At 43.7% G+C, this 27,749-nt stretch overlaps 1 protein-coding gene across 8 annotated transcripts in view; it reads right to left on the bottom strand.

The window, feature by feature from the left end:
* The window catches only part of PTPRG (protein tyrosine phosphatase receptor type G), a 717,838-nt gene that overhangs the window by 34,073 nt on the left and 656,016 nt on the right, over positions 1-27,749 (bottom strand). For all 8 annotated transcript variants that reach the window (XM_020804984.3, XM_020804986.3, XM_020804985.3 and 5 more), the window contains 6 exons: positions 13,789-13,885; positions 12,888-12,970; positions 12,525-12,659; positions 10,654-10,788; positions 9,171-9,334; positions 318-453 (listed from right to left, as the gene is read on the bottom strand). In XM_020804984.3, coding sequence (XP_020660643.3) covers positions 318-453; positions 9,171-9,334; positions 10,654-10,788; positions 12,525-12,659; positions 12,888-12,970; positions 13,789-13,885 — 750 coding nt within the window. The remainder of the gene's footprint in view (positions 1-317; positions 454-9,170; positions 9,335-10,653; positions 10,789-12,524; positions 12,660-12,887; positions 12,971-13,788; positions 13,886-27,749) is intronic.

Raw genomic sequence — 27,749 nt, 5'->3', positions numbered from 1 at the left:
ATTTTTAGCATGGCTGACATTCTTCTGTGTTATATATTATACTGTTTATATATAAAAGTCTCATTTTTTGTTTAATACTCGACACTATGAGGTTTAGTGCTTCGATTTTCCTTTTAAAAACTTGTGAAGTATTTACTTTATTAAATGCACTGCGTAACTGGTCAAATAACAGACAACTGCAGATACTTCCAGGCTGAATCAATAGAGAAACTCAAGGAACTTGTAGTCTGTAACAAGCTGAAATATTCTGGTGGAAATCCTTTCACACTAGCAAGATTTAATTGGTGACAATTGTCTGTTTGCCTCTGCATTTTTACCTCTGTCTGGACGAGGTAGTTGCGCTGTGTCCTGATGTGTTTCAAGAAACCCAAAACATTAACTGTGCTTTTGTCTTTTATCTGTTGCAGCATGCTGTCTATGACAATGTAGGTACCAGTCCTGCCAACACCAGCACTAAGGAAAAAGTTGCAAGAAAAAGCCTGGTTACTTACCAAGGATAACAACACTTGTCCTTGGTCAAACATTGATACAATGGCTGAATTCCTGTTCTGTAACATAGGCAAAGTCATCAACTTTCAGCCCATTTCTTGCCAGTAAATAAAGAGTCCTGCCACAATTTTAGGGAGTTTGTGGGCCTGGTGCATGTATGCATACCCCCAAGAATTGCAGCAGGGAATCTTTATTGGTGAGGAACAGACCAAAAACCTATGATTTGCTTACCTTATACAACAGGATTTTGGCCAACATATTACCAATTTATCATGTATTATCATTAGTTACAGGTTTCCTCTGATGAGCTCAAGGTGTGGTGTACATTTTCTCTCTTCCTCTGTGTTACATAACAGCACTGATGTTACCTGTCTGTCATGGGTTTGGAGGGAAAGTTCCATCCTATGGGGAGTGGAAGGCGGGACATCAGGAGGAGGGGCTGTACTGTATAAATATGTGATGCCTGTGTGGTGAAGGGAGTTGCTGAGACAGACTGTGAGACACTGGGTTGGGACGAAGCAGCAGCTGGGGAAGAAGAAGCTGTTGTGGGAGTCTGGGTGTCTGACAGGGTACTACTGTGTGTCAGAGTACCAGCCTGAAAGGTTCAGGGGTCTGTTGGTTAGCCAGAACTGATGGGTTCAGGGTCTGTGCTTTAAGTTAAAGGTTCTAGGTGAACCAAACTGTATGCTTGTGTGTGTGAGAATAAGCCACGTTACTTTATTTTATTCACCTGATTGTTTTATTTACCCTGTTTGTATTTAAAATAAACCTTATTCTTTTGTTGTTTAAAAATCCATCCCTGGTCTGTGTGACTTATTATAGGGAATGGTTGGTGGCAGCTTAGTAACTGTGTGATAGATCCCAGTAGGTCTGGGTTTGTCACATTGATTGGTGTCCAGCGTGTGGGATACGACTGGTCCAGTTGTCCAGCGGTCCAGCAAAGCCTTGGCAAGTGTGCCCAGAGCAAGGGGGGTCTAGTCAGGGACAGTCTGAGGCGCGTAGGTAATCTTCTAGGTGTACCTCACGGGGAGGTGCACTAGTAGAAGAACGTGCCAACTGGGGAGACTTAGATTAAGGTGCTCTGAGGCAGCCTGATTTTGGCGGGAAAACGCTGAGGCAAAACTGCGTAGCAACAGTGAGCTAGCTTGCCAGCTGAGAGGCCCAGCAGAGGGGGGTAGGCTCTGACTCGATACTGTTGCAAATTTAGTGCTGAAGAACAGCAGCAATCTCTGGGGAGAGCTGGTTCTGAGGCAAAAAGGAAAAAAGTGGTCGTTTTATTTTGAGGCTTGACTTTTTAAAGCAGCCTGTTCTGAGGGGGGGGTTATGCCCTTGACTCGGAGCCAAGTAGCAGAAATGAGTGAAGTGAAAGACCCCCAGATTGACCAAGGTTCTGAGGAGGAATTTGGCTCAGTGCAAGGTGACAGCACAGGAGAGCAGGACCCAGAACTCAGAAAAATACTCCTAGCCCAACAGCATGAGCTGAGGGTGAGGGAAATGGAGGAAAGATTAGAGAGAGAAAGAAGGGAGGAAAGGGAAAGGCAATTTGAAATGGAACAAAGGGAAAGGGAGAAACAGAGACAATTTGAATTGGCATTGGAGAGAGAGAAAATGGCGTTTGAATTAAGAAAACTGGAACTGATGAACCAGAACAATAATAATAATAGGGATTCTGAGGGAGGCCAATTGTCTAAGGCTGACCTGAAGAAATTCCCTGTGTACCACAAGGGAGATTGTCCTGAGGTGTTCTTTTCCTTAGTGGAAAGAGCGTTTGTGGACTTCTCAGTAAGGGAAACTGAGAAGATGACCATCATGCGGTCTTTAATCAGTGGTAGCCTGGCTGAGGTTTATGCCGAGATGCCTGAGGAATTGATGAAAGATTTTGCAGAGTTTAAAAAACTGGTGTTTGCCAGACATGGGATAAATGCAGAGCAGCTGAGACAAAGATTCAGGTCCCTCACCAAGAAACCAGAACAGACTTTTACCCAAGTGGGGGCCCAACTGGTGAGGCTGCTTGAGAAATGGCTATCGCAGGAGGGAATAGAGACCTATGAGCAGCTTAAAGACTTGATAGCCCTGGAACAGTTCTATTCAGTCCTGCAGGGGGAATTGAAATTCCAGGTGAGGGAAAGGAAACCGAAATCTGTGGCAGCAGCCGCAGAAATCGCGGATTTTATCTCCCAAATAAGAAAGCCCTTGGGTGAGGGGAAATCTGTAGGTAAACCCAAAGAAACCTACAGCAAGTACTCTCAGGGACCAGGGAAAAGCCAGCAAGGGGGAGGGGCCCATGGTGAAGGGAAGCCCTCAGGCATGAAACCAAGCCCTCAGAATTTGGAGGGAAAACCGAAACAAGAGGAGAGAGAATCCAAATACACTAGAAAATGTTATTTCTGTCAGGGAAAGGGTCATCTAATCTCAGAGTGTGAAAAATTAAAGCAGCTAAAAGGAATGGTGCCTCAGAATTCTAGTGGGACCAAGCCAAAAGCTGTGTTCTGTGTCCAGAAAGAGCAAGGCTCAGTGTCACAGAGGGAGCCTGTTGCCATGGCTACTCAGTCTGGGACAGCTGCCTCTGCTGATCAGGCTGAGGAAAATGGTCCTCTTCTGGAGGTAAAGCGCTGCTTGCTGATAAAAACAGATTCTCAGTTGTTTGAGACAGCAGGGGTGGACGTAGGAATACTTGACCGTCAGTATAGGGGGCTGCGGGACACTTGTTCCCAAGTAACCCTATGCCATCCAGATATCATCCCTAGGGAGTTTATAATCCCAAATGAGAGCATGAAGGTGGCAGGGATTGAGGGGCAGATAATCTCTCTGCCAGTAGCAGAGGTACCTGTCAACTTTCAAGGCTGGAGGGGAGATTGGCGGATAGCGATTTCATCTACTCTGCCAGCAGCCGTGCTCGTGGGAAATGACCTGGCTGAACATGTGAAACGGGTGCTAGTGATTACACGCTCACAAGCCACCACAGGGACAGTTCAGGGGGGTAATGATGAGCCAGAGACGGAAGCAGAGGGGAGTTCAGAAGCTGTGGTGGAAACCTTAACCACAGACAGCAGATTTGGACAGGAGCAGAAGGCAGACGCCACTCTCCAAAAGTGTTTTGAACAGGTGACTGACGCGCAACTAACACCTGAAACCCCAGTGAGATTTCTGGAGAAAAAGGGGATTTTATATAGAGAAACCCTGAGAAATATCTCAAAAGGGGGAGATGGGATCAGAAGTCAGCTGGTGGTACCTGAAAAGTATCGCCCCATGATCTTACAGAGAGGTCACTCTGACATGTTTGCTGCACACTTAGGAGTGAACAAAACACAGCAGAGAATCACACAGAATTTCTACTGGCCTGACATAGGGAAGCAGATCAGGGAGTTCTGTAAACAATGTGATGTGTGTCAAAGGCAGGGGAATAACCGCGACAGGACCAAAGCAAAGCTGTGCCCTTTGCCTGTGATTGACACTCCGTTCAAATGCATAGGGGTGGATATTGTGGGACCTTTGCCCAAGGCCACAAAGAGGGGGAACAGGTTCATCCTAACAATTGTGGACCATGCCACAAGGTATCCTGAAGCCATACCCTTGACTAATATTGAAACTAACACAGTGGCAGATGCTTTGGTGGGGTACATGTCCAGGATGGGATTTGCCTCAGAGATAATCACAGATTTGGGGGCATCGTTCACGTCAAAGCTCATGAAACGCTTATGGCAAATCTGTGGAATAAAGCACAAGGAAACCACTGCTTATCATCCGGAAAGTAATGGGTTAACTGAGAAGTTCAATGGGACTCTAATGCGCATGATTAGGGCTTACTTGGCAGAGAATCCAAACAATTGGGACCAGAAGCTGCAATCCCTTTTGTTTGCTTATCGATCAGTGCCACAAGCCAGTACCGGGTTCAGTCCATTCGAACTTCTATTTGGGAGACGGGTGAAAGGGCCCCTTGATTTGATCAAACAAAATTGGGAGCAGATCACCCAGGATGACCCACAAGACGTTGTGACTTACATAGACACCTTGATGAATGACCTAAGGAGAAATCTAGAGCTGGCAGCAGAAAACCTGCAAGCTCAGAAGGTCAGACAGAAAACATGGTATGACCACAAAGCTAGAGAGAGGCACTTTGACCCAGGGGAGGAAGTGCTTTGGCTTAGGCCCTGCAGAGAGAATAAACTGCAGCTCAAATGGGCAGGACCATATAGGGTCATTTCCAAGATGTCAGACCTGAACTACCTAATAGAGCAGGAGGAGAACCAAGCAAGGAGGGTGGTTCATGTGAATGCCCTAAAACCCTACTACAGAGGGGAACAGAGGGTTTTATTCGCGATAAAAGCAGCTGAGAGTGAGGAAGCTGAATTACCCTTCTGGGAGGGTAGAGGGGAAGTAAAATACAACCCAGAGGAGGTAAAGATCAGTCCTGCACTCACCCAAGACCAGCAGCAAGAACTAAAAATGCTGCTTAGAAAATATCAACAGGTGTTTTCCAACAAGCCGGGGATAGTGAAGGGAGTGATGCATCGGATCCACACAGGGGATGCACCCCCGCAGGCAGTATCCCCATACCGAGTAACGGGACCCTATAGGGACAAGGTGCGGAAGGAGTTGGACGAAATGCTGAGGGAGAACATAATCGTCCCCTCTTCTAGTCCTTGGTCCTCTCCGATAGTCCTTGTGGACAAGCCTGATGGGAGCATTAGGTTTTGTGTCGATTACAGGAAATTAAACCGTGTAACCACTCCTGATGCCTACCCAATGCCCAGGCTAGACAACCTGATTGAAACCATAGGGGGTTGTCGGTTCATCTCATCATTGGACCTGGTAAAGGGATATTGGCAATTAAGAATTGATCCCAGGGATCAAGAAAAAACTGCCTTTTGCAGCCCTTTTGGTCTCTATGAGTTTCGAGTCCTGAGCTTTGGTCTCAGAAATGCACCAGCCACATTCCAAAGGCTGATGGACCAGACCTTGGCAGGGCTCAGTGACTTTACAGTGGCCTACATTGATGACATAGGGATCTTCAGTAATACCTGGGAAGATCACCTGATACACCTGGAGTTAGTGCTGCAGAGGTTAAGTGCAGCAGGGCTAACGGTAAAGGCCAGCAAGTGTCAGCTGGGTAGCCCAGAAATAAAATACTTAGGTCACATGGTAGGGGGAGGAATGATAAAACCCCTGGAGGCCAAAATAGAAGCTGTTCGTGATTGGCCTAGACCCAACACCAAGAGAAAAGTCAAATCATTTCTTGGGTTGGTGGGCTACTACAGAAAGTTCATCCCGAGGTTTAGCGAGATTGCGGCTCCGCTGACCGATCTGACGAGGAAGAAGGCTGATGACCGCATCCCGTGGACCAGCGACTGTGAGGCGGCGTTCCAGAGGTTGAAGGAGGCGTTAATCAACTATCCTGTCCTGCGTGCTCCAGACTTCGACCGGGAGTTCATCATCTACACCGATGCGTCTAACAGCGGGGTAGGAGCAGTTCTGTGCCAAGAGGATGAGAATGGTGACCAGCATCCAGTGTCCTACCTGAGTAGGAAACTTCAAAAAGGTGAGAGACATTTGGCAACCGTGGAGAAGGAGTGTTTGGCCATAGTCTACGCGATCCAGAAGGCCAAGCCTTACATCTGGGGAAGACATTTTGTTCTGTGTACTGACCATTCACCATTGCAATGGTTAAAGACAATGAAAACCCACAATAGCAAACTTATGAGGTGGGCTTTAAACCTACAGGACTATGACTTTGAAGTGAAGGTGGTCAGAGGGTCAGTGAACTGTGTTGCTGACGCCTTATCAAGAAGACCTGAAGACTGAAGACGGCGAAAGAACATGGACTATATGTATATAATGAAAACAAAAAGTTAAAATGTACCTGGTTTTGAATTTGGTTGGTATTAATAAAGGTAAATTGATGTACTGTATATGGTAAAATGTTTAAATGCATATTTGCTATGGTTAACTTGGAGTGTAAGTATATGTAAGTATTATCTAGTATGTATAAATGTTGTTGTGTATTTTATGCAGGTTGTTTTTTTGGTGAAAAGCACTTTTAGCTTTCCCCCTACAAAACAACTTTTAAAGAGGGGAGGTGTTACATAACAGCACTGATGTTACCTGTCTGTCATGGGTTTGGAGGGAAAGTTCCATCCTATGGGGAGTGGAAGGCGGGACATCAGGAGGAGGGGCTGTACTGTATAAATATGTGATGCCTGTGTGGTGAAGGGAGTTGCTGAGACAGACTGTGAGACACTGGGTTGGGACGAAGCAGCAGCTGGGGAAGAAGAAGCTGTTGTGGGAGTCTGGGTGTCTGACAGGGTACTACTGTGTGTCAGAGTACCAGCCTGAAAGGTTCAGGGGTCTGTTGGTTAGCCAGAACTGATGGGTTCAGGGTCTGTGCTTTAAGTTAAAGGTTCTAGGTGAACCAAACTGTATGCTTGTGTGTGTGAGAATAAGCCACGTTACTTTATTTTATTCACCTGATTGTTTTATTTACCCTGTTTGTATTTAAAATAAACCTTATTCTTTTGTTGTTTAAAAATCCATCCCTGGTCTGTGTGACTTATTATAGGGAATGGTTGGTGGCAGCTTAGTAACTGTGTGATAGATCCCAGTAGGTCTGGGTTTGTCACACTCTGCACTTCAGTCCCACAACAACCACTCTGTAGCTGAGGCAGTGGAAACATGACTAGCCCAAGGTCACCCAGTCAATTTTGTGGATGATATGAGATCAAAAACTAGACATCCCAAGTACCAGTGGGGCACTCCACACTACATTGGCTTCTAAGCATACACACGTTTGTTTAGGTTCACTAATAATGACATTGGGGCTGATGGAGAGAAGTTCCAAAAAGCTTCTCTACTGAGCATTCCCCTCCAAAACACTATATGGAGGATGCAAAAACCCTTCTTCGTTCAGCCCAATGGTTGGGCTTTGGTGCAGAAGGATGAGAGCAAAAAGATTCTCATACAAACATCAAATTGCCACCTTCCTCTTTAGGCCCCTAAACTATAAGGACAACCCCCCCACACACACACACCTTTCTGTATCATTTTCAGGAAGCTGTTGGGGGAGAGGAGGGGGCAGAAGAGTTCGGCTTTGCTTCAACTCCTTTCTACGAGGGTTAGGTCTCTGGAATGTTTACAATACATGATAAACAGCCTTCAATTTGATCTTAACTCCTGGGAATGTGAAGTATTTTCCTCAAGGTTTCACTTGCTGACTGCGTACGGAATAGCTTTCATTTAAATCAGAAACAAAATTCTAGACTTATGGTTGGAAGTGGCTGTAATAAATTCAAAATGTACAGCTTAGTTCTTGCATATTGTACACTGTGGTATAATCCTTCTTCTTTTCAATACATCAAACATGGGAAATTTCCATGTTTTGTCTTAGTAAACGGTTCACATTCAAGGAGAACTGATCGTCTCCAAGGTTAACATACAAAGACAGATGAATATGGGCTCTACCAGATTTTTCATTTTCTGATTTTCTGAAAAATAAGACTATGTGGTAATTGCAAACGCCTGCAAATTCAGGAAATACATGTAGAACAAACTGCTTTTTGCAAGAAGCCCCTCAGTTTGTATCAAAAACATATTTTAAGGAGTCCTGTGAATTCATTCATTAAATGGACTGACCTAATCTGGCCTGGCCAGACCATGAAAGTACTTATTTACTGAAAAATTATATTCTGCCCACAGGAGTGCACCAAAGGTAATTTTAGAAAAAATGAGGCCAAAAATAATACAGCACTTCAAAACTGCCGTTCATTTGAAAAGCTGGAAGGTAATAATTATCTGGTGAATTATTTTGCTGGGAATCTGCTGCAAGTAAATAGCTGTAGAAGTACTGGAGGAGATGTGATATGGGAACGATCTATTGACTGCTGAGATTCCCCCATACCGATGATCATGAGTTACTGTAGCTGCAATTCCCTAAGTCTAAAGGAGAAGGAGCAATGGTAACAGCCTCAGGAGCAGTCTGGGCAAATGACAGAAGGGGATTTACCAGTGGTGGCATGGCATGGCATGGCATGGCATGGCATGGCATGGGGAGGGGAGTTATTTAGAGGGAGAGGAAGAAGGAGAAATGGAGATACAATGGTAGCAGGTGCCAGCTAATCAATGAAAGTGGAGGGAATCTGGAAGCAAGTTTGAGGGGCTGCAGGAAAGGCTTTTGGGGCTGGCCCATGCTCCGGGTCATGTGTTGCCCATTTCTGCTTTGCAGTGAAAAACACCAAGTTTTGTGACAAATTGCACAATTTCCAGTTACTGACATCTTAAGGGGATTTAAATTGGCATTGATGGCTGATGCAGTGAAGGAAGTTAGTCTTGGACTCCAGAAACTTCAGATGAAGTCTCGGTGGCACCAAAGCATCAGGGAATGGCCATTCCCTCCATTGCCAAGATTCTTGAGATGGCTTGTAGAGGATTTACTGACCATATTGTTATGCCGTCAAGTAGCTTCCGACCTATGGAGCCCCTGTGAATTAACGAGCTCCAAAATGTTCTGAAATTAAGAGCTTTGCGCAGGTCTCATGGAATAAAGGTTGTGGCTTCCTTTACTGTGCCAATCTAGGTCTTCTTTGGTCTCCTTCTAATGCACATGCAAATATGGTGAATGACAGCTTCACTACAGGAAACGATTGCAACATGGTGCCCACCAAATGAAATTTGAGGTTACTCAGATGTACCTGCAGTGCACAAGCACTGGACCCATCTCGGCAGTCCTGGCGGCAGACGATCTCCTCACAAATGTCAGCACTGGCAGTGCATATTCAGGCACACCCATGTCAGGCCACTGAGTGTAGTGATACTGAATGACTGTCCTTTCATTCTGACGTCCTTTAGGGTTCCCCTTTTGATCCAGAACACATGAAACACATGGCAGGAAGAAAATACATTAGTTAGGCACTGGACTGGATCATGTTGGAACAATCATATCACCCTGGATGGGCTGATCTTGTCTGACTTTGGGAACCAAGCAGAACTGGACCTAGTTAATACTTGAATGAGAAACTATGTGGGAATAAAGGGTCTGTATTGGGAAGGGGCCACAGCTCAGTGCCAGAGCATGGTCCCAGGTAGTGATAGGAAAAAATCCTATCTGAAACCCTGTAGAACTGCTGCAAGTCAGAGTTGATGGCACTGGGTTAGACAGATCAAAGGTCTGATTCAGTATAAGACAATTACCTGTATTCACAGATTAAGCAAGTTTTAACCTATCATTTTCATTTGTCGAAAAGGATTGTAAGAGAGTTCTATAGCAACCAACTGATTAGAGGAAGATCTTGGTCCTCATTAGATTCCACTAATCAAAAGCCATATTTTTATACTGAGTAGATGCCTGGTAGCAGTGGTTCCCAACCTTGGGTCCCCAGATATTCCTGTACCAAAATTCTCAGAAGCCTTCACCATGATCTCTGCTGTCCACGATTTCTGGGAGTTTTTGTTCAAGAACATCTGGTTGGGAACCAATGCCTTAAAGCACTGATCCATTATTCAGAGAAGGTGCAACCATACCTACTGGAGACCTTGCAAGATTTATCTGCCTAGAGAAGACATATCACAGTTTTTTCTGGGGGTTGATCAGGAGTTCACATCTCATCATCCCTGGCCACTGACCATAAGGAGTAGTTCTGGTGAGAGTTGGGAGTCCAATAGCATGTGTAAGGATAGGGATCCCCAGGCATGGTGGAAATCTACTTGGTTTTTATCCCAGTAATTCTATAGCACTCAATAAAACTCATGGAAAACATATTCAGTCCCAATTCTTGTCAATTTGTTTGATCTGCTTGTCTCTGAGTTATGGGCAAGAACATGCATGTTCAGAGGAACATTCTGATTTATGGCCTGAATCAAGAACCTTCGCTATAGAGCAGAAGTACAAAGACAGAAGTTGAACTGATCTAGTAGCTTTCATTAACCCTTACCTTTCAAAAGAACATATCCCACCTTATTCAGGCCTTTCAACCTCTGAGTTTTTCTATTCTAATTAAGTTCTAGAAATGTATGGTTCCATCCTCCTGGTTTTTAAGAACCCTTTGCTGTGTCCCAAACAATTCCAAAGCTGGCATTTCCTCGAAGAGTTACTGTCTGGCCAGGTGTGTCATATTTAACAGCAACGTGCCACTTGTACACTTTTCATTCAAGCCAGGCTGCCATGACGTCCCTCACCTTTTTCATTTTTGTGTTCCTGATTGTGAAGCGTCGGACTGTGTAGCAAGCATGTACTTTTGTGCTCTTCAGTGTGACAATGATGTGGCCATATTCTTCACTGTTTTCTGTTGGCCAATATTGGTCACATTTTCTCTGATGACAAAAAAAAAAGATGGTACAGAAAATCTGTTTCTGATACATGCTAAAAGATGTAGGCTTAGCAGCATTTAGGGATCTGCAAACCTGGATCTAGCTGGCTAATTCACATTAATATATGAACTGTAGCCCTCCTTGTTCTTCCAGATTCAGGTCACCTTTACCTCTTCTCTCTCTCTCTCTCTCTCTCTCTCTCTCTCTCTCTCTCTCTCACACACACACACACACACACACACACACACACACACACACACATATTCCCTTCCTCCATTTCCCTGCTTCTCTTGCCTGAGACCATAAACAGCAATGGCGCCTCAGCAGGAGGTCAACTGGGGAGGACATGGCTGTCTTCCACAGCCCTGATCCCATTTCTCTTTTCTAGCCCAGTAAGTGGAAATAAGTGAGAGAGAACAACAATGCCACACATTCTATTAGTAGGCTAAGTGGGAAGCCCTGCCTCTGTCATTGGCTCCGTGGGTTTCAAGGGATGGAAGTCTGTCCTACATGATTCGTTGCAGATGCTTTCCCTGTCCTTATGCTCCATCTCTCCGGGAAACAGCAGGGGTGACACCTGATCTCCATTGTCTGACCTCTTGTTGATTTTAGGGTGAAAGGACTTAAGAGCATCTTCTGGATCAGAGAATTGTAGACCTGGTTAACTTTTCTGGATTATATAAACATTCTAAAGGCTGTGTATAAACTTGGAAGAGTGTGTTTGTGTGTGTTTTTAATGGCTGCTTGCTCTGATATGCTGACTGCAGAAATACATTCATTATAGTACACACAATTTTTAAATATTTTCCTAGCTCTTAGGGTGGTATAGTGGTACAAGTTCTACATTTATATTAAAGGAATGTCACAGAATTGATGAACTGTGGTGCTATTTTGTATAGATCTGCTTAAGCATAACTGATTTTTTTTGCTTTGTTTTGTTAATGGTGCTGTGTTATTTTGTGGGCTCCCCATTATAATGTCAGCCACTCTGAGCACAGTCTTCGTGGCTTATACATAAACGTGGCTGGGAACACAACAACCGTTGGAATTCTTCTTAGTACTTCCGCTTTTAAGATTGTTTTCTATGGCTTGCACCCTTCTCAGGGTCTTTCTTTGATCCCTTTTTCGAGCATCATGCCAGAGCCGATGCCATTCAGCTTATCCAGCCCTTCTGTGACCTCAGGACAGTTCAACCATCATTGTTAAGACTCGTAATCAACCACAACCATATCCCAGATGTCCCAAGGTTTTGCCCACTGCTGCACCCCTCTAATCCCCCCACAATCCGTCTGCTGCAGACCTGGGAAGGAATGGCCTTGACGAAGGCCATCTCTTATTACACAGCTATGGCAGCTAAGAAACTAACAAGTTTTCCTTATGTGGTCTCCAGTCTAGCTCCTAAGATACCTGGAGGGTAGCCTCAACTAAGGCTGCATGCTATGAGTCTGAAGAAGTGGGTGGTAGAGAGGAAGTGAGTTTTTGTGGGCATAACAACTCATGTCAAATAAACTTTCTTGGTCTTTCAAGTTGCCACAAAATCCTGTTGCTTCTGTAGCAACTGACTAACGCTGCTAACCCGTCCCCCACTCCCTGCCTTAAAATTATAGCCGTTCATTGCTACATTTTACATTATAGTTAATGGAGCAAATTCTATTCCTTCACAGAACTGAAAAAAACAGCTATACATTTCTGGTGAGCAGTGACAAATAATGGCAACTAAATAGCTGCATTGCTCTTACTCTTCCTTTTTCCACAAGGTTGGTAATCATGACAACAATTCCAGTGTTTTGCTCCCAAATCATTCTCCAGAAATCTTCAAATGTCGACTTTAAAGGTCCCTGGGTGGCAATGTAGGCTTTTGCTTTGTTGTAACCCTTCAAAGAAAACCACAATGCAAAGGAAGATGAAAGTATCCACATGGCAGCTGTATTAATAATGTATATATTACAGAGATAGATGCCTTTCCTGCTGAATGTTGGAAGAGTTTGGTGCTGAATACAGGAAAGCAAAAAAAAAAGTCTACAAACACTAATGGCTTCTGATCTTTCTGTAGGACAGTTACTTCTAAAAAAAAAAAGACAAGAAAGCAAAAAGCAACTTACATCAACATAATTGGCATTAATGTAGTCGCTGTGCTTCGAGTCTTTTCCCGGTAAAGGTCTTAGCTTCACTCTGCTGTGATCATCTGCCAGGAACAAAAAAGGGACAGAAAAGAAATGTATTAGGGAATAATAATTCTGAATTTTTTTGGAGTAGAATTCACTAGCCAGAGAACTAGCAAGCTGAATTACACTAAGCCAACTCTTTCTATCTGTTAACATATGAAGAAAAGATACAGGGGGAACTCCACTAGCAAAAATACATTGCTGGCCAGAAAAAAAAGTGGGAGAGGTGCTCAGCAAGTGATCAGGAGTCTCTGCCTAGTCTCCTGGAAAAGCCCAAAATGCAGCAGACCTTTTATGAATATAATGCCTGGGGACTGTCAAATTAGCACCTAGGGTGAAGTCCCTAGGTATCTACTTTGCTGATGGAAGTCTTCCATCAATGGAATGCATCATCCCTCCAAGCCTCCTCAAATCTCCAGGAGAGCCCCTGGAACAGAATTGTGGGCTGTGGAAGTAGCTGCAGAGGAGAAGAGAGGAAATTCCAGTGTCTAGGGTTTTTCACATTATTTGATTCATAATAGTTTTTCCATAAGCCACTTTTCAGGACTCATCATATCTAGATCTATTTAAACTAGAAAGCAGGTGGGGGGGGGAGAAGAAGGACATTTATTATTCTAGATTGGATGGCTTGGTTATTCTGGGGGGAAAAAATCCAGTGTCAACCTATCCCCATTATCTTTTTTCATAATGACTCAGGAGGTCATTTTGTCCCTTTGATGACAACTCATTTTTGCTGCTCTAACTAATTTCATGCTGAGCACACTGGCGTTCTTACAAGATGCACAGTTGCTGTTGTCATTGTTGTTAACAGCTTTTCTTAAAGGCCGTCATTACTCACATGCTAAAATGTTGATGTATCTGTTTTTGTGCTTGTTGTCGGGGTGATTGGAATGTTCAGCAGTGATGTTCATGTCGGATGTACAACGCTGCACTTCCTGTTAAGAAAATAATTAAATTGGAAAAGGCAGATGAGAGCAAAACATTGTTTGTCTCATTTTGCAAACAGCTCATTCAGAACACATTGAAATACTGGGGTGTAATTGATTTTTCTTCCCCATGAGTACTCTTTCAGCATAATGCAGTTTAAACATATTCTCATTCTATTAAAGACACTGCCTGGTTCCTAGTAGCTGATCAAATTGTTGGTGATTAAAATTCACTCCCGTGCAAAATTCCACAAAAAGGTTTCACATCTGTCTCTCCCTCTCTTGCTCTCCTTTAACAGCAACTAGAAAGGACCATGGTGTGGTCACAGGCTTTTTGCTAGCCCTTTACCCAGGGCCTAACTGCAATCTGAACACTTTCAGGAGCTAAAAGGTGGGAGAATTATGATTATTATTTAAAGAAGCATATCTCCAGTTAATTTTTTTTAAAAAATCCTCTTGGTCAGTTTAGTGCTATAGAAGAGAAACGAAGCCACTACTTGGAAAAGACACACTGGATATTGTGCAGGCTTGGGGAAGAAGACCATGCATAGAAAGTTGCTTTAAAAAGGAAGTGTATGCAGTTTAGCACCATCTGAATTTAGTATTTAATTAGTATAATTAAGAGTCAGATATATTCATACATAAAAGGTATGCTGTTCATCAAAATATATTGTAAAAGGAGAGAAGTCAACAAAAGGACTGTTAGAATTGATGAGTTTTCTTGTTTGCAATATACACAATACAATAGTTGCAACACAATGCAACCCATCAGCATACAATATGGCTCTCCTCAAAGTCAAAACAGGTTTGCTAGTTTTATTTTTCCTCTTTAAAGTAGCATTGATTTCTTGCTGATTAGACCCCACATGATCAGCAATGACTACAGGCTTTGCTTGTGTGAAAGCCTTTTGTCATCTATCTATCTATCTATCTATCTATCTATCTATCTATCTATCTATCTATCTATCTATCTATCTATCTATCTATCTATCTATCTATCTATCTATCTATCTATCTATCTATCTATCTATCTGAAATATTTTTACACCACCTTTCTCCTTGAAAAGGACCCAAGGTGGCATACAACATCGAAAGACAGTATTTAAAGCTGAAAACAATAAGTATACAACAGTTGTTTACATTGTTAAAAGACAACATTTGAAGGTAAGAACAATAAGTATTCAAACATTAATAAAAGAAGAAATGCCACTCTGAGAAATGGAAAACACAAGTTATATTTAAAACCCAGTCAAAGCAGCAATGCATAACAATCCTAAAAATCACACACAGGTAGCTAGTTACTGAAGGAAGGCTAAATAACAAGGAATTCTTAAGTACAATAACACAAAAGTATACCTTTCTTTTTAACCAGAAACCTTACACATCAACATTGACATTTAATGCCACTGCTAATATAATTTAAAAATAATGCCCACCATCGCCAGCCAGTATCCCCAGTCTTTTATAGAGTTATAGAGTGGTCATGCTCTTAAGAATTTATTTATAAATAAATAAACTAAGAAGGGATGTCATTAGTGTAGCACATCTGCTGTATAAGAGAAGCAGGAACTAAGTGGTGGAGGGAATTACCATTGGAAATGTTAGGAAGGGAAGAAACCCAAACAAAAGAAAAAAACAGCAAATAGTTCAAGCTTATGCAGAATATATATATATATATATATATATATATATATATATATATATATATATATATATATATACACGCACACACACACACTGTATGTATATGTATATGTATATATATATATGTGTATATATATATATATGTATATATATGTGTGTATATATATATATATGTATATATATGTGTGTGTGTATATATATATATATATATATATATATATATATATATATATATATATATATATATATATATATATATATATATATATATATATATATATATATATATATATATATATATATATATATATATATATATATATATATATATATATATAAAAACATGAAATATTAGAGATAAATGGGATTTGGAAGAATGAATGAGTTTTCAGAAGAGGAGGATGGGCTATTGAGCTGAATCACTACATGCGATAAATTGACAGGTACACCAGTGCAATTATAACTATAATTATATTTTTCACACAATTTAGGTTGGTAAAATGACAAAATTATTCAGTCTAAGGGCCAACATATACTGCATTGTATCATGAAGTACATTTTTCAGAGTGAACTTCAGGTGGCGATGCACATGGTTAGCACTATGCCATCTGTGAGTAAAGCCAGCCTGCATAGCCTTGGGCAAGCTGCACAGTCCCAGGCAACCCCCAGAAGAAGGGAATGGTAAACCACTTCTGAGTATAGTAGGACTCCCTTATCCATGGGATCAGTATCCGCTGATTCACTTATCCACAGTCTGAAAATATTAAAAACATTAAAAGTACAAATCCCAAAACTGGCCACCAGAGGGAGCCAGAGACCATGCTATGTACAGTATAATGTTTGCTAGAGAAATACATTTCCATGTTTTCGTTACCAGAACTGGCCATAAAAGGGAGCCAGATATATACATATGTTATGTATATATCATTTGCTATTACAACAACGTAATAGCAAATGATATATACAATAGCTTAGAACTGATGCCCTACAGATACAGGGATCTAACTGTATTCTCTACCTTGAAAACCCTGAAAAGGGTCACAGTGAATCAGAATGGACTTGACTGCACGTGATTACTAATAGCTGTCTACCCGTTCCTGTAGGGACAGAACTTCTCTTTGCCAGCAGGAGAGAGTCGCCTGCCCGCCCCTCCTTTCAAGAGTTCCACTCCCTCAAGGATAATTTGTGGTCTGGCACATGCCAGTGTCGGGCGGGGCGAAACCCCAGCAATGAACACAGGCAAGGCAAAACAAGAACACCACCAGAAAGGTGAAAAGCATAGTTGGTCTTTCCGTTAGACACACGAAGGAGGCAATCTTAGATGACGGAGATCAGAAATGGCAGATTGTGTTGCTCCATCCCAAGAATCTCCCTCTTCTCTTCTCTCCCCCCCCCCCCGGGTCCTCTACATGCATGCACTGCTCAGAGGCATCCTTTCCAAAGCTGGTCAGGCCTCAGATGCCGGGCAACTGGGCCTGACCAGCTCTAGTTGGGCCTGACCAACACTGTTTTTGACTGAGCTCACCTGTCCACCGTCTTTACCTCAAAGGACAGGAAGGAGAGCATGAAGTGACCCTGTGGCTGAAGAGGCATGGCCAAGAGGGATGAGAAGGTGCTGTTAGTATTTCACTTCCTTATTCTGCTATCTTCCCCCATTTCTCTCTCTCTCTCTGTCTATACAGCTTTGCTTATCATTCCACTATTTTCCTCAAAACCTTCCCCTACTCTTTTTCTTTCTCTCTTTTTTCTTCATTCCTTTCTTTTCCCTCCCTCCCTTCCTCTCCCTCTCTTGCCCCTCTCATCATCTGCATCAAAACGTTTTCATTAAGATTTTTCAATGCTGCCCCTCTCCTAAAAGACAGATGGCTTTGGCGCATTTCAAACACAGAAAAGAAACAACTGGCCTTCTAGACTCCAGCCTCAAGGCATGCAGCAGAAGGTATATATCAAATATAAATAATCAAGCTGATTGGCCATCCAAGCGATTATATAGAGATGGCAGTTGCAGCAACCTTTCCTTGTCAAAGGGTGCAAGAGTCTTCAGGTGGGGAAGTCAAAATCAAAGTTTGGGCTCAGAAAGAGCTCTGACTCCTGTCCTCTGAAGATGCCCATGGCCACAGAGACTGGTGAAATGTTAGGAAGAAAAACTTCCAGAAAACGGCCAGACAGCCCGAAAAACCTACAACACCATTTATTTATTGATTGATTGATTGATTGATTGATTGATTGATTGATTGATTGATTGATTGATTGATTGATTGATTGATTGATTGATACCCCGCCTATCTGGCCCACTGGGCCACTCTAGGCGGCTTCCAATATAAAATCAGATAATAAAAACATAGGCAAATACATAATAATTAAACAACAACAGCAGTAAAATAAAGAAGGAAAAGTAAGAGAGAAATCAAGAACTGGCTGAAGGGAAGGCCTGGAGAAACAGCCATGTTTTTAGTTGGGTTTTAAAGATGCCCAGTGTGGGGGCCGTGCGAATCTCCAGAGGGAGATTGTTTCAGAGGCAAGGAGCCACCGCCGAGAAGGCCCGGTTTCGTGTTTTCTCCTTCCGGGCCTCTCTCGGCGTCAGGCTCCCCAGCCTCACCTCCTGACTCGCGCGGGTGATCTCGGTAGACCTTGGTGGGAGGAGGTGTTCCGCCAAATATCGAGGTCCTAAACCGTTTAGGGCCTTATAAGTAAGCATTAAAACTTTGAAGTTGACACGGAAACAGATGGGCAGCCAATGCAATGCAGCCAGCGTTGGAGAGATGTGTTGGTATTTCCTCACTCCTGTAAGGAGCCTGGCTGCCGCATTCCACACCACCTGAAGTTCCGTATCAGCCTCAAAGGCAGCCCCACGTAGAGCACATTACAGTGATCTAATCTGGAGATTACGAGCGCATGCACCAAGGTAGTGAGCGCCCCCGTGTCGAGATAGGGTCGCAGCCGAGCAATCCGCCAGAGGTGGAAAAATGCAGTGCGGACTACCGACGCCATCTGGGATTCCATAGTGAGCGTCGGGTCCAAATATATGCCCAGACTGCAGATCCAACTCTTTGGGGCCAAGGTACCCCCCCAAACATAAGAGAGTCACCCAAGCCACCTACCACAGGGGCACCCACCCTCAGAACCTCCGTTTTGTCTGGGTTCAGCCTTAGCCCATTCTCCTGCATCCATTACAGTACGGCCCCCAGGCAGCGCTGAAGGGAAAGGACAGCATCACCTGCAGTTGGTGAAAAGGAGATGTAGAGCTGGGTGCCGTCAGCATATTGATGACACGAAGCCCCACATCCCCTAATGACCCTGCCCAGCGGCCTCATATAGATGTTAAACAGCATTGGGGAGATAATCGACCCCTGTGGAACCCCACAATTGAGACTCCACAGGGCCGAGATGCTCTCCCCAAGCTGTACTCTCTGGGAGTGGTGCCCCAAGAAGGAACGGAGCCAGACGAGTGCCGAGCCACCAATTCCCAACTCGGAGAGCCTCCCCAGGAAGATACCGTGGTCGACGGTATCGAAGGCCGCCAAGATGTCGAGGAGGACCAGCAGAGAGAATTTGCCCCTGTCGGCCTCCCTCAACAGGTCATCATACAGGGCGACCAATGCCGTCTCAGTACCGTGGCGTGGCCTGAAGCCCGATTGAAATGGATCCAGGGCATCTGTTTCGTCCAGGTGAGCCTGGAGCTGATCGGCCTCCACCCTCTTGACCACTTTGCTCATGAAAGAAACGTTGGCGATGGGCCTATAATTGCCAATTTTGTCCGCCGCCAAACTAGTTTTCTTTCTTATTGGCCTAATGAGTGTGTCCTTGAGGGCAGATGGAAATCTACCCTCAAGGAAAGACTCATTTATTATTACTGTGGCCTATTCTGTTGTTATTGGCCTGGCTGCTTTGATTAGCCAGGCGGAGCAAGGGTCCAAAGAGGAGGTGGTGGCTTGACAGCGATCAAGCACCCTGGTGACAGAGTCAGGCGTTACAGGCTGAAAAGAATCGAAAGTCACCGGGCAAGACGGAGCGCTGGACATCTCTGCTCGACTCACTGTTTTTAAAAACGGAGAGAGCTCCCGGCGGATGGCCTCCACTTTAGATTTTAAAAAGGCTGCAAACTGGTCAGGGGAAAAACTAGGGGGAGGCCTATCACCTGAACCAGTTCCGGATAGGTCGTGCACTATACGGAATAACTACGCCTGCTGGTTGGCCGCTTCGCTTATCCGGTTAGCGAAGAAAGATCTACATGCAGCCTTTACCTTATTCAGGTAAAGGTTAGTTGTGACCCTGACAGCAATCCAGTTATAATCCGTTGGGTTCTTCCTCCACCTACTCTCTAGCCTTCTCCTATGTCACTTCATTGCTCGGAGCTCCTGGTTAAACCAGGGCGCAGGCTGAGCTCTGAGCCAGAGAGGGCGTTTAGGTGCGATCGTGTCTATAGCCCTAGTGGCAGCGGTAGACCAGCTGTCAACCAGAGCCTCAACAGGAGCGCTAGCCAGGTCATCCAAAACACTTCTCATAGCCTCTTGGAATCCAACAGGATCCAGTAGCCTTCGAGGTCGGACCATAGAAATAGGTCCTTGCTCCCTGCGAGGGGGGAGTGCCACTGAGAGGTTACATTTTATTAGGTGGTGATCTGACCATGACAAGGGGACCGACACAGGGTCAGTCACCACCAGACCACACTCGCTCCAATTAGTGGAAAAAAACAGGTCTAACGTATGGCCACCCACGTGGGTGGGGCCGATGACATATAAGGACATGTTCAAGGAAGCCATGGTTTCCAAGAACTCAAGAGCTGGCCCCGTGGTCTCTGCCCCCGCGTGCACGTTGAAATCACCCAAGACCAAAAGCCTCCGGGATAATGCCGCGAAGACAAAGTCGGCTAGCTCCGGTAGGGAAGTGGCTGGGTCGCGGAGAGCGCGGTAACCCAGCAAAATCCCAATACCATCCCTAGCCCCTATCGACACGTGGAGTGCCTTAGACCTGGCTTTACCACCGAGAAGCGCCTAGTAACCTCTAAGTTGGATTTGTAGACAATGGCTACTCCCCCCCGCCCCTCTAGTCTACCCTGGTGCTGGACAGCACAACCGGGCAGGCAGATGAGAGCCAGGGGAGGACCCCCCTCCCCATTAATCCAGGTCTCGGTTATGCATGCCAGGTCTGCATCCTCCTCCAGGATGAGGTCGTAGATCACCTGAGGTTTGTTGGATACAGACCTGGCATTCAACAGTACCAGGTTTAGAGTGGAAGGCTGGCTGGACTGGCTACCTTGATACTGGGGGCTGATCACAGTCTCAGAACAATGGACAGCCTTCAAACATTTGGGCTCAGTTATTCACCCGTAGACTCTGAAAGCTCCTTGACCACTGGGGAAGTCGCTATGTTTCTTTTTGAATGAGCACCTTTCTTAGGTAAACCATCAAAGGAAAATGGATCCCTTTATCTCCTGATCCACTCCCTTATCTCTCTCCCTTTTCCCTCCAAGGCAGGTACATCCAGTGAATAGCAGGAAGCATCTGAGCAGCAGGGAAGTGGAGGGGTGGGGAATGCTCTGGAACTTTGCCCATTTCTAAGATTCATTGAGCTGTTCCCTACAGATTGGCTAATGGGAGGAATTAATTAGCAGGGGGGTAGATTTTTTTTAACTCTTGAGTCCTTCCTCCTGCTTCTCCCACTCAGCAATGGGTCCATGTAGGACAGCAGGAGAAAGGAGGGTAGGGAAAGTCTCAACACCAATGGGCTCCCTCTGTTTTTGCAGTGTGTGTCAAGGGGAGGGTAAAGAGCAGACTTCCAGATGTTGTCAGATTTCGACTCCCATCATTTTTCAACATTGGTTGATAGGAACTGTAGTCCAGTAACATCTGGAGCCCCCATTTTGCTCATGCCTGGTGTATGTCTCAAGGCAATATTCTGAAACTCTGAACCTTAGCAGGTGGTTTGTTTAGATGCAAATATTAATACTTTAAAAATCTTCAAAACTCCAATTATCTTTAAGTAGATCCCATTTCTTGTGTGAGCAAAATAACGACAAGGGATACTAGTCCCTCAATGTCCACATTTATTGCAGCTCTATGCCTGTAACCCTAACAGGGTTTGCAGAAGGGATCAGCATAAACATCTGCCCCCAACTTAGCAAAATCGCCACTTTGCCCAAAGATGACACAGCAGAGGATACTTTGCTGATCTATTTCTAAAATTAGGACTCAGACGGGCACGGGCTGCTGGTTCGGCATGCCAGCTGTGCAGCCATTCTGCCATGCCACCACTTCTGAATGGGTGCCCGTCAAAGGAGGCAGGGCCAGGAAACTGTGCTGTTGCCTCTGTGTGGGCACCTCCCAGAGGAGGTGGGGCTGGGAAGCCAGGGCACCAGCGGAATAACTGTGCGGCTGGAGGGCCAAACCGGCATGAACCGTCAAACCATGGTTCATACTCATCTCGGCTTGTAATGGTAGTAAGGACTGCTTACTTCCTCACAGCTCTTCTTGGAAGTCCTATCTCATTTTTGGGGGAAAAAGTATTTTGAAACCTACTGGCTTTGTTAGAGACTCCAGTGGTCTAGCCCCAGGGGCACTCGGGTCCCTACTGTCTTTTTTTTCCCCCTGGGTGTATTTTAACATCCTTCTTGCAAACATTATGGAAAGGAAGAAGGGAGTGGCAGCCAGAATTCCACCAGTATGGCTGCATCCCCTTAACTATTAGCTTTAAAGATAATACTGTAGTAATCCACATGGGCAGGAAAAATCCAGACCTGCAGATAGAGTCGGACAACAATCTCCATCATCCTTTGCCATCAACTATGCTGGCTAGGCCTAATGGGGGTCTGCAGAACAACATCATCATCTGTGGGGCTATATGTTCCTGACATCAGTCTAGAAGAAAGTGAAGAGCAAGAAGAAATAGTAACAACAGTAGCCACCAGCAGAGGGGTGTCTCATTCCCTTCCCTGAATTGTTTTGCCCTTGCCTTCTATTCAGTTTTTTTTTTTTTGGGGGGGGGAGGGAGGGTTGGGCCCAAATGGCTCTAAATTCAGCCAGTCCCCTGAAGGCACTGAAAAGAGATGAGCCCTGTTGCATATAGTTGTCTAACTGCATGTGGAGCTAGTGGTGAAGACAGAGATTTATAAACTGGCCCCTGCACATATTGGCTGTAGCAACTCCCCTACAGGAAAAAAAACATTATTAGAAGCTTTGGTATAGTAAGAAGCTATGTAATAATGAGGTTTCTAAAATTAGGCATGGCATAGAGAAAGAAGATAGGTGTTTTTGTTCCTCTCTGAGCCATGCTAGCACTCATTACCACACACGATATTTTACTTGGGGACGACCACTTCACTATTAGTTTATTTTGAAAATGGCTCCGTGGGTTTGGTTATTTGCAATTGATTATGACGACGACGGTTCCTTACATTTTCCTTAATACTCCTTATATTTCCTCGCTATCAATAGTTTTATACATTATAGAGTAAAACAAAGCAAAACAAATGTCTGAAGTACAATTTGATCTTGAAAGGCCCAGTGCCCCTTCTATTAAACAAACGTGACTGATCCAACTTCATTTCACTCTGTACCACAGTAGTCATTTCAGCAACACCAGTGAGGATTTAAACTCACTCCAAACAAACAAACAAACAAACAAAACAAAAAATATATATAACCTGACACTTTAGGAATGAAATTCAGTATAAGCCATGGTATCGCCAACCCTAATTTTAAATAATCACAGAAAATCGATCAGTTGCTATTATATCTTGAAGGACGTCTCCGAATGCTGCTGGTTGCCAGAGTCAGAACTGTTAATTAACCTTAGCAATGCTTAGGCTTATGGTTTTCTCCTTTTTTAAAATAAGAGTCTCAGCTGAACCCATGAGAGCTAAGAGAGGGGAATTGAGATTTGGTGGTAGAGACCAGGTTTACAAAAAGAGAGATGCTGGTCACATCTGACAGCTTTTTCTGTGAAGTGATTATGAGTGGGAGAAAAATCTGGGATGTGTTTTCAAAGGTAGAATACAGCAATTTGTTAAAACATGCTAGCATATATTTCCCTAAGCAACTAACTATGCTAGCAGAACTAATTAAAGTTGAACTAGTAAAGGACTGACTGGAATGCAAAATATAGTGGTGTCCATCACAATTATTATCTGTGGTACAGTTATATAGCCAAAATGAGAAAATAGGTGTGGAGAATCCATTTTCAAGCTATAGGTTGCCACAAAATTCACTGGGTATCCTGGGGATACTCACTCAGCCTCCTCTAGCTTACAGGGTTGGTAGGATAACAGGGAGGGGGGACAGTGTACCACCTCTGAAATCTTTGGAGGAATGGAGGAATTAAATACATAATAAAGCAACCATACTGTATTTGATTATAATGGATTATGATCTCTAAAGCCAGAAATGTCTGGGCTTATAGGACAGTTGAGGTTTCTGAGAAGCACACAAAATCTGCTGTTTCTTATAATCAAATTTTATTTTAGTTGAAGGCCGCATCAAGCAGAAGAAAGAACTATTCTAGCTATTCTTTAAAAAAAAAAAAAGCTACGATTCCATTTAGATAGGAGATAACTCTATTGGTTGAGAAAGCTATCATTCTATTGAGATATGGAATGGAACTACTGGTTGAGAAACTGGATTTCAAAAACAATTAACTCCAAGGATGAACTTGGATTTTGAGGAAAGATGGGTCCTTCATGTTTTCATTTGCAGTTTGATTCATGGGATAGTCTGCAAATGCAGAATGTGTACTGTAGTGTTCTTACATAGTAAGAATCTTGCTAAATGTTGTTCTTTAGAGTTGATGGTTGTACGCCGCTCCTTTAACACTGGGTATCAATCTGCTACTAATTTTAAGTATCAGTGCCTTTCCCCACAGCCCCATGCCTCAGAATCCTTGAGAAAGCCTGTTTACTTATTTATTTATTTATTTGGCTTTTATACCACCCATTTAAAGCAGGAAGTCCCACCCCTAGGCCCCACCCCCAGGCCATGTGCTCAGGAGACAAAAGGAAAGCCCAGGAAAAGAAAACTCAGCAAGGCATCCCCGCAAACAGACCTGGCCTTCGCCCTCAGCCCACGACATTGCTGGAACCAGTTGTATTGGCTCTTGCCTTTCCATTGGACCATTTCAGCAATGTGGAGAGGGGGGATCTGCTGCTTGGGTAACAGCCTATCCTCCATATTACCTTACCCGGGCTTCATGCTCTGGAGAGGACACTCCTCGATTCAGAGCATGTTACCATAGTCTCTCGAGACTGAAGGATGCCTATGCTTATACCACCCATTTAGACAAATCTACTCTGGGCAGTTTACAGTCCAAAAAGCTACTTTTTAACCTACATTCTCCTCCATTTTTCTGTCCCCCAATTAAGGTGTATGGAGATGTAGTTCCACACTGTATAAAGAAAAATATACTCCTTTACTGAACTGTCAGTAAAGGTTTGTTTCCTTTAACCAAGAAACACCTAGAATAATTTTTTCCTCCTCCAAGGAAGAGGGTAAGACTAAGCAGATCTCTCCATATTTTCTCCACACAAAATATTAAATAAGCAAGTGACAAATCTCTCCAACAATTCATGCATTCCAAATCAAGATATAAGCTCATTTTGGGCGGGTTCTGTGCTGTCAAGTCAGAACCAATTTATAGTGACTCTAATAGGGTAAGTAAGATATATAATGCATGGTTTTAGCATAAGCCACCCTTCCAATGAGATTCCAAGGCTGAATGGGAATTCAGATTCATGTCTTTTGAGTCTAAGTTGTCATTGTATCACCTACACCACATTGAGTCGTTTTAGCAACAGAAAAGTTTGCACTGCCTTTTCTAAAAGAACATCCTGTAAAATTTCTGGTCTGGCATGCCTGTCTGTATTAGGTGGTTGTGCTTCTACAAGGAGGGAATTCTTATAGTGTTCAGTGGCTAGCTATGGACAATCTCATAGGGAAAATGGCTTATATTAAGACATCAGGAGACACAGGCACCTGTCATGTTTACCAATACTACTTCCAATTTAAACCATTGGTCAGCAGCAGCAATATCAAATCAAACTGATCAGCAAGGAACCCTGCTCAGTGTTCAGGTGTTACCTCTGAGCTTGCAATTCCATTGTGTGGAGGGGGTTATAGGGGAGCAGATACAACCCCAATGTGCCCACCCTCCTCCTACTCTAACTTTTTTAGGTGGAACAATAAGGACAATGTTCTTGGAAGCACATGGAACCTTGCTTTATTGTACTTCTAGAGCATGGGTTAAGGGTCCATTGTGCTGAAAGTTATTTCTATATTTTGCTTTCTCCCAACTTAGGGAGACGGACTATGGTGGCAAGATAGCTGTAATATGAGATCAGGAATGGCTTCCGATCCACTGGCTGAAATCCTGTTGCTTAGCACAGTAAGTTGCAAGTAGAGTAAGCCTACTGAATCAAAGGAACTTACAGAAGAGTTCACTCACTAAATTCCCACCAATTTAATGGGCCAACTCTAATTGAGACATACTACACAAAGCAACAGGATTTCAGCCACTAATTGACTCAGGGTGGCTACTATAGTCATATTTTCAATGTTCAGTTCCTCTGAATGCTACTTTTGTTTGAAGATGAATGGCTATGGTTCTTTTAATTGTGTCCACTGGAATGTATTGCCGATAACTCTTGCATCCAACACATTTGGTTTTAATCAACCTTTAGCCATAGTTAAAAGTATTCTGTGTCATTATGGCTAATTTAGCTTTTAATTATATGGTCTCTGCTACCACTGATTGGGATTTAATACACCCAGGTTTAATGACTCATTCATTTTCAACGCTCCTCTGAAACAAGTTGCTGATTAGTTTTATAAACTTCAAATATTCTTTTGCTAAATTTATGTGTAAAATCCAATGGCTACACGCCCAATAATGTGACATAATGAGCTAGAAATTTCTCAGGTATGGCTGACTACACAGACATTTTAATATAGGCTGAGACAAAGTGAACAAGCTGAGAACACCACCATAATTTGGTTTCACTGTCAGTCTAAAGAAACTTTGAGGGAAAACATGTATAAGCAGGAATCTCTATGCTTGGAAGAACATCAACCTATTTTCCACTCCAGTTTGTACCATGGAGCTATGTTGTTTAGTGGACTGCTTTGGGTGGAAAGGCAGTCTGAAACTTTCAGAAATTATTCAGACAACAAATCCAAAGAATGAGATTGTATCCTGTAGCAGTGGTCCCCAACCTTGGGCCTCCAGATGTTCTTGGACTTCAACTCCCAGAAATCCTGACCAGCAGAGGTGATGGTGAAGGCTTCTGGGAGCTGTAGTCCAAGAACATCTGGAGGCCCAAGGTTGGGGACCACTGCTCTAGGACAGAGAGAAGTATATATAGCCCTTCAGGTGGTGCTGGCTATTCCAACCGGGGCTGGTGGGAATCACAATCCAAAAGCATCTGGAGTGCCGTGGCTGGTCCTGTCATTAGGAAGGGTCAGGCAGCTGCCTTAGACTGACACTTGGGATGTCAAGAAAAGATAGCAAATTGTTAGTTACTTAAATCGCATATTATTGTAAATTTAATTGCTAGAGCATGCCCTGATTGGAATAGTCATCACCATTTGAAAGGACACAAATACTTCTCTCTGGCCTACAGGGGGGAGAGAGAGAGAGAGACAGACTGTATATTGCCCCACATATCAAAAGAACATGCCCAGTCTTTAAAAACCTCACACTATATACTTTGAATCTAGGAACCAGAGATATGCTGTTCTTCCTCAAGCAGCTGGAAGCTTGAGGGAACCTTTTCTTACCAGGGGTTTCCAAATGCAGATAAACTTGTATAAGCATTCGCAGCATCCCTGTATCTTGTGGCTTTGATGAGCAAAGGTCTAAAGAGAAGCCAACTGTAAGGGAATGGGAGGAAAGAGCTTCTGTGTGCACCCTGACTCCTACCACACTTCCTTGTACGTAGGCCCTCCAAGACCTCAGATGAGGCCCAGACCATTTCACATTGTGAGGCACCCTCATAGTCTGAGAAGAGGGGGGAAATGTTTTGATGTGAAGAATGGCATGCTTTTTTAAAGTTTATTCACAAAATGCATGACAGTCTTGTACCCTTGATTGAATCAAAACCTAAGCCAAACGGCCCTGCTGGCCTCCCCTTTCATAGGGGCTGTTTGGTTATGCAGAGTTAAATGCCTCCAAAAGCAAACTGCTGCTGTAGAACACAGGTGAACAATTCATTTCTATAAGGAGGCCACATGAAAAATCTGAACTG

Source organism: Pogona vitticeps, chromosome 2, assembly GCF_051106095.1.
Source record: "Pogona vitticeps strain Pit_001003342236 chromosome 2, PviZW2.1, whole genome shotgun sequence".
In the NCBI taxonomy this organism is placed as follows: Eukaryota; Metazoa; Chordata; class Lepidosauria; order Squamata; family Agamidae; genus Pogona; species Pogona vitticeps.
The sequence above is the reverse complement of the archived record's forward strand: the minus strand, read 5'-3'. Positions and strand labels throughout refer to the sequence as shown.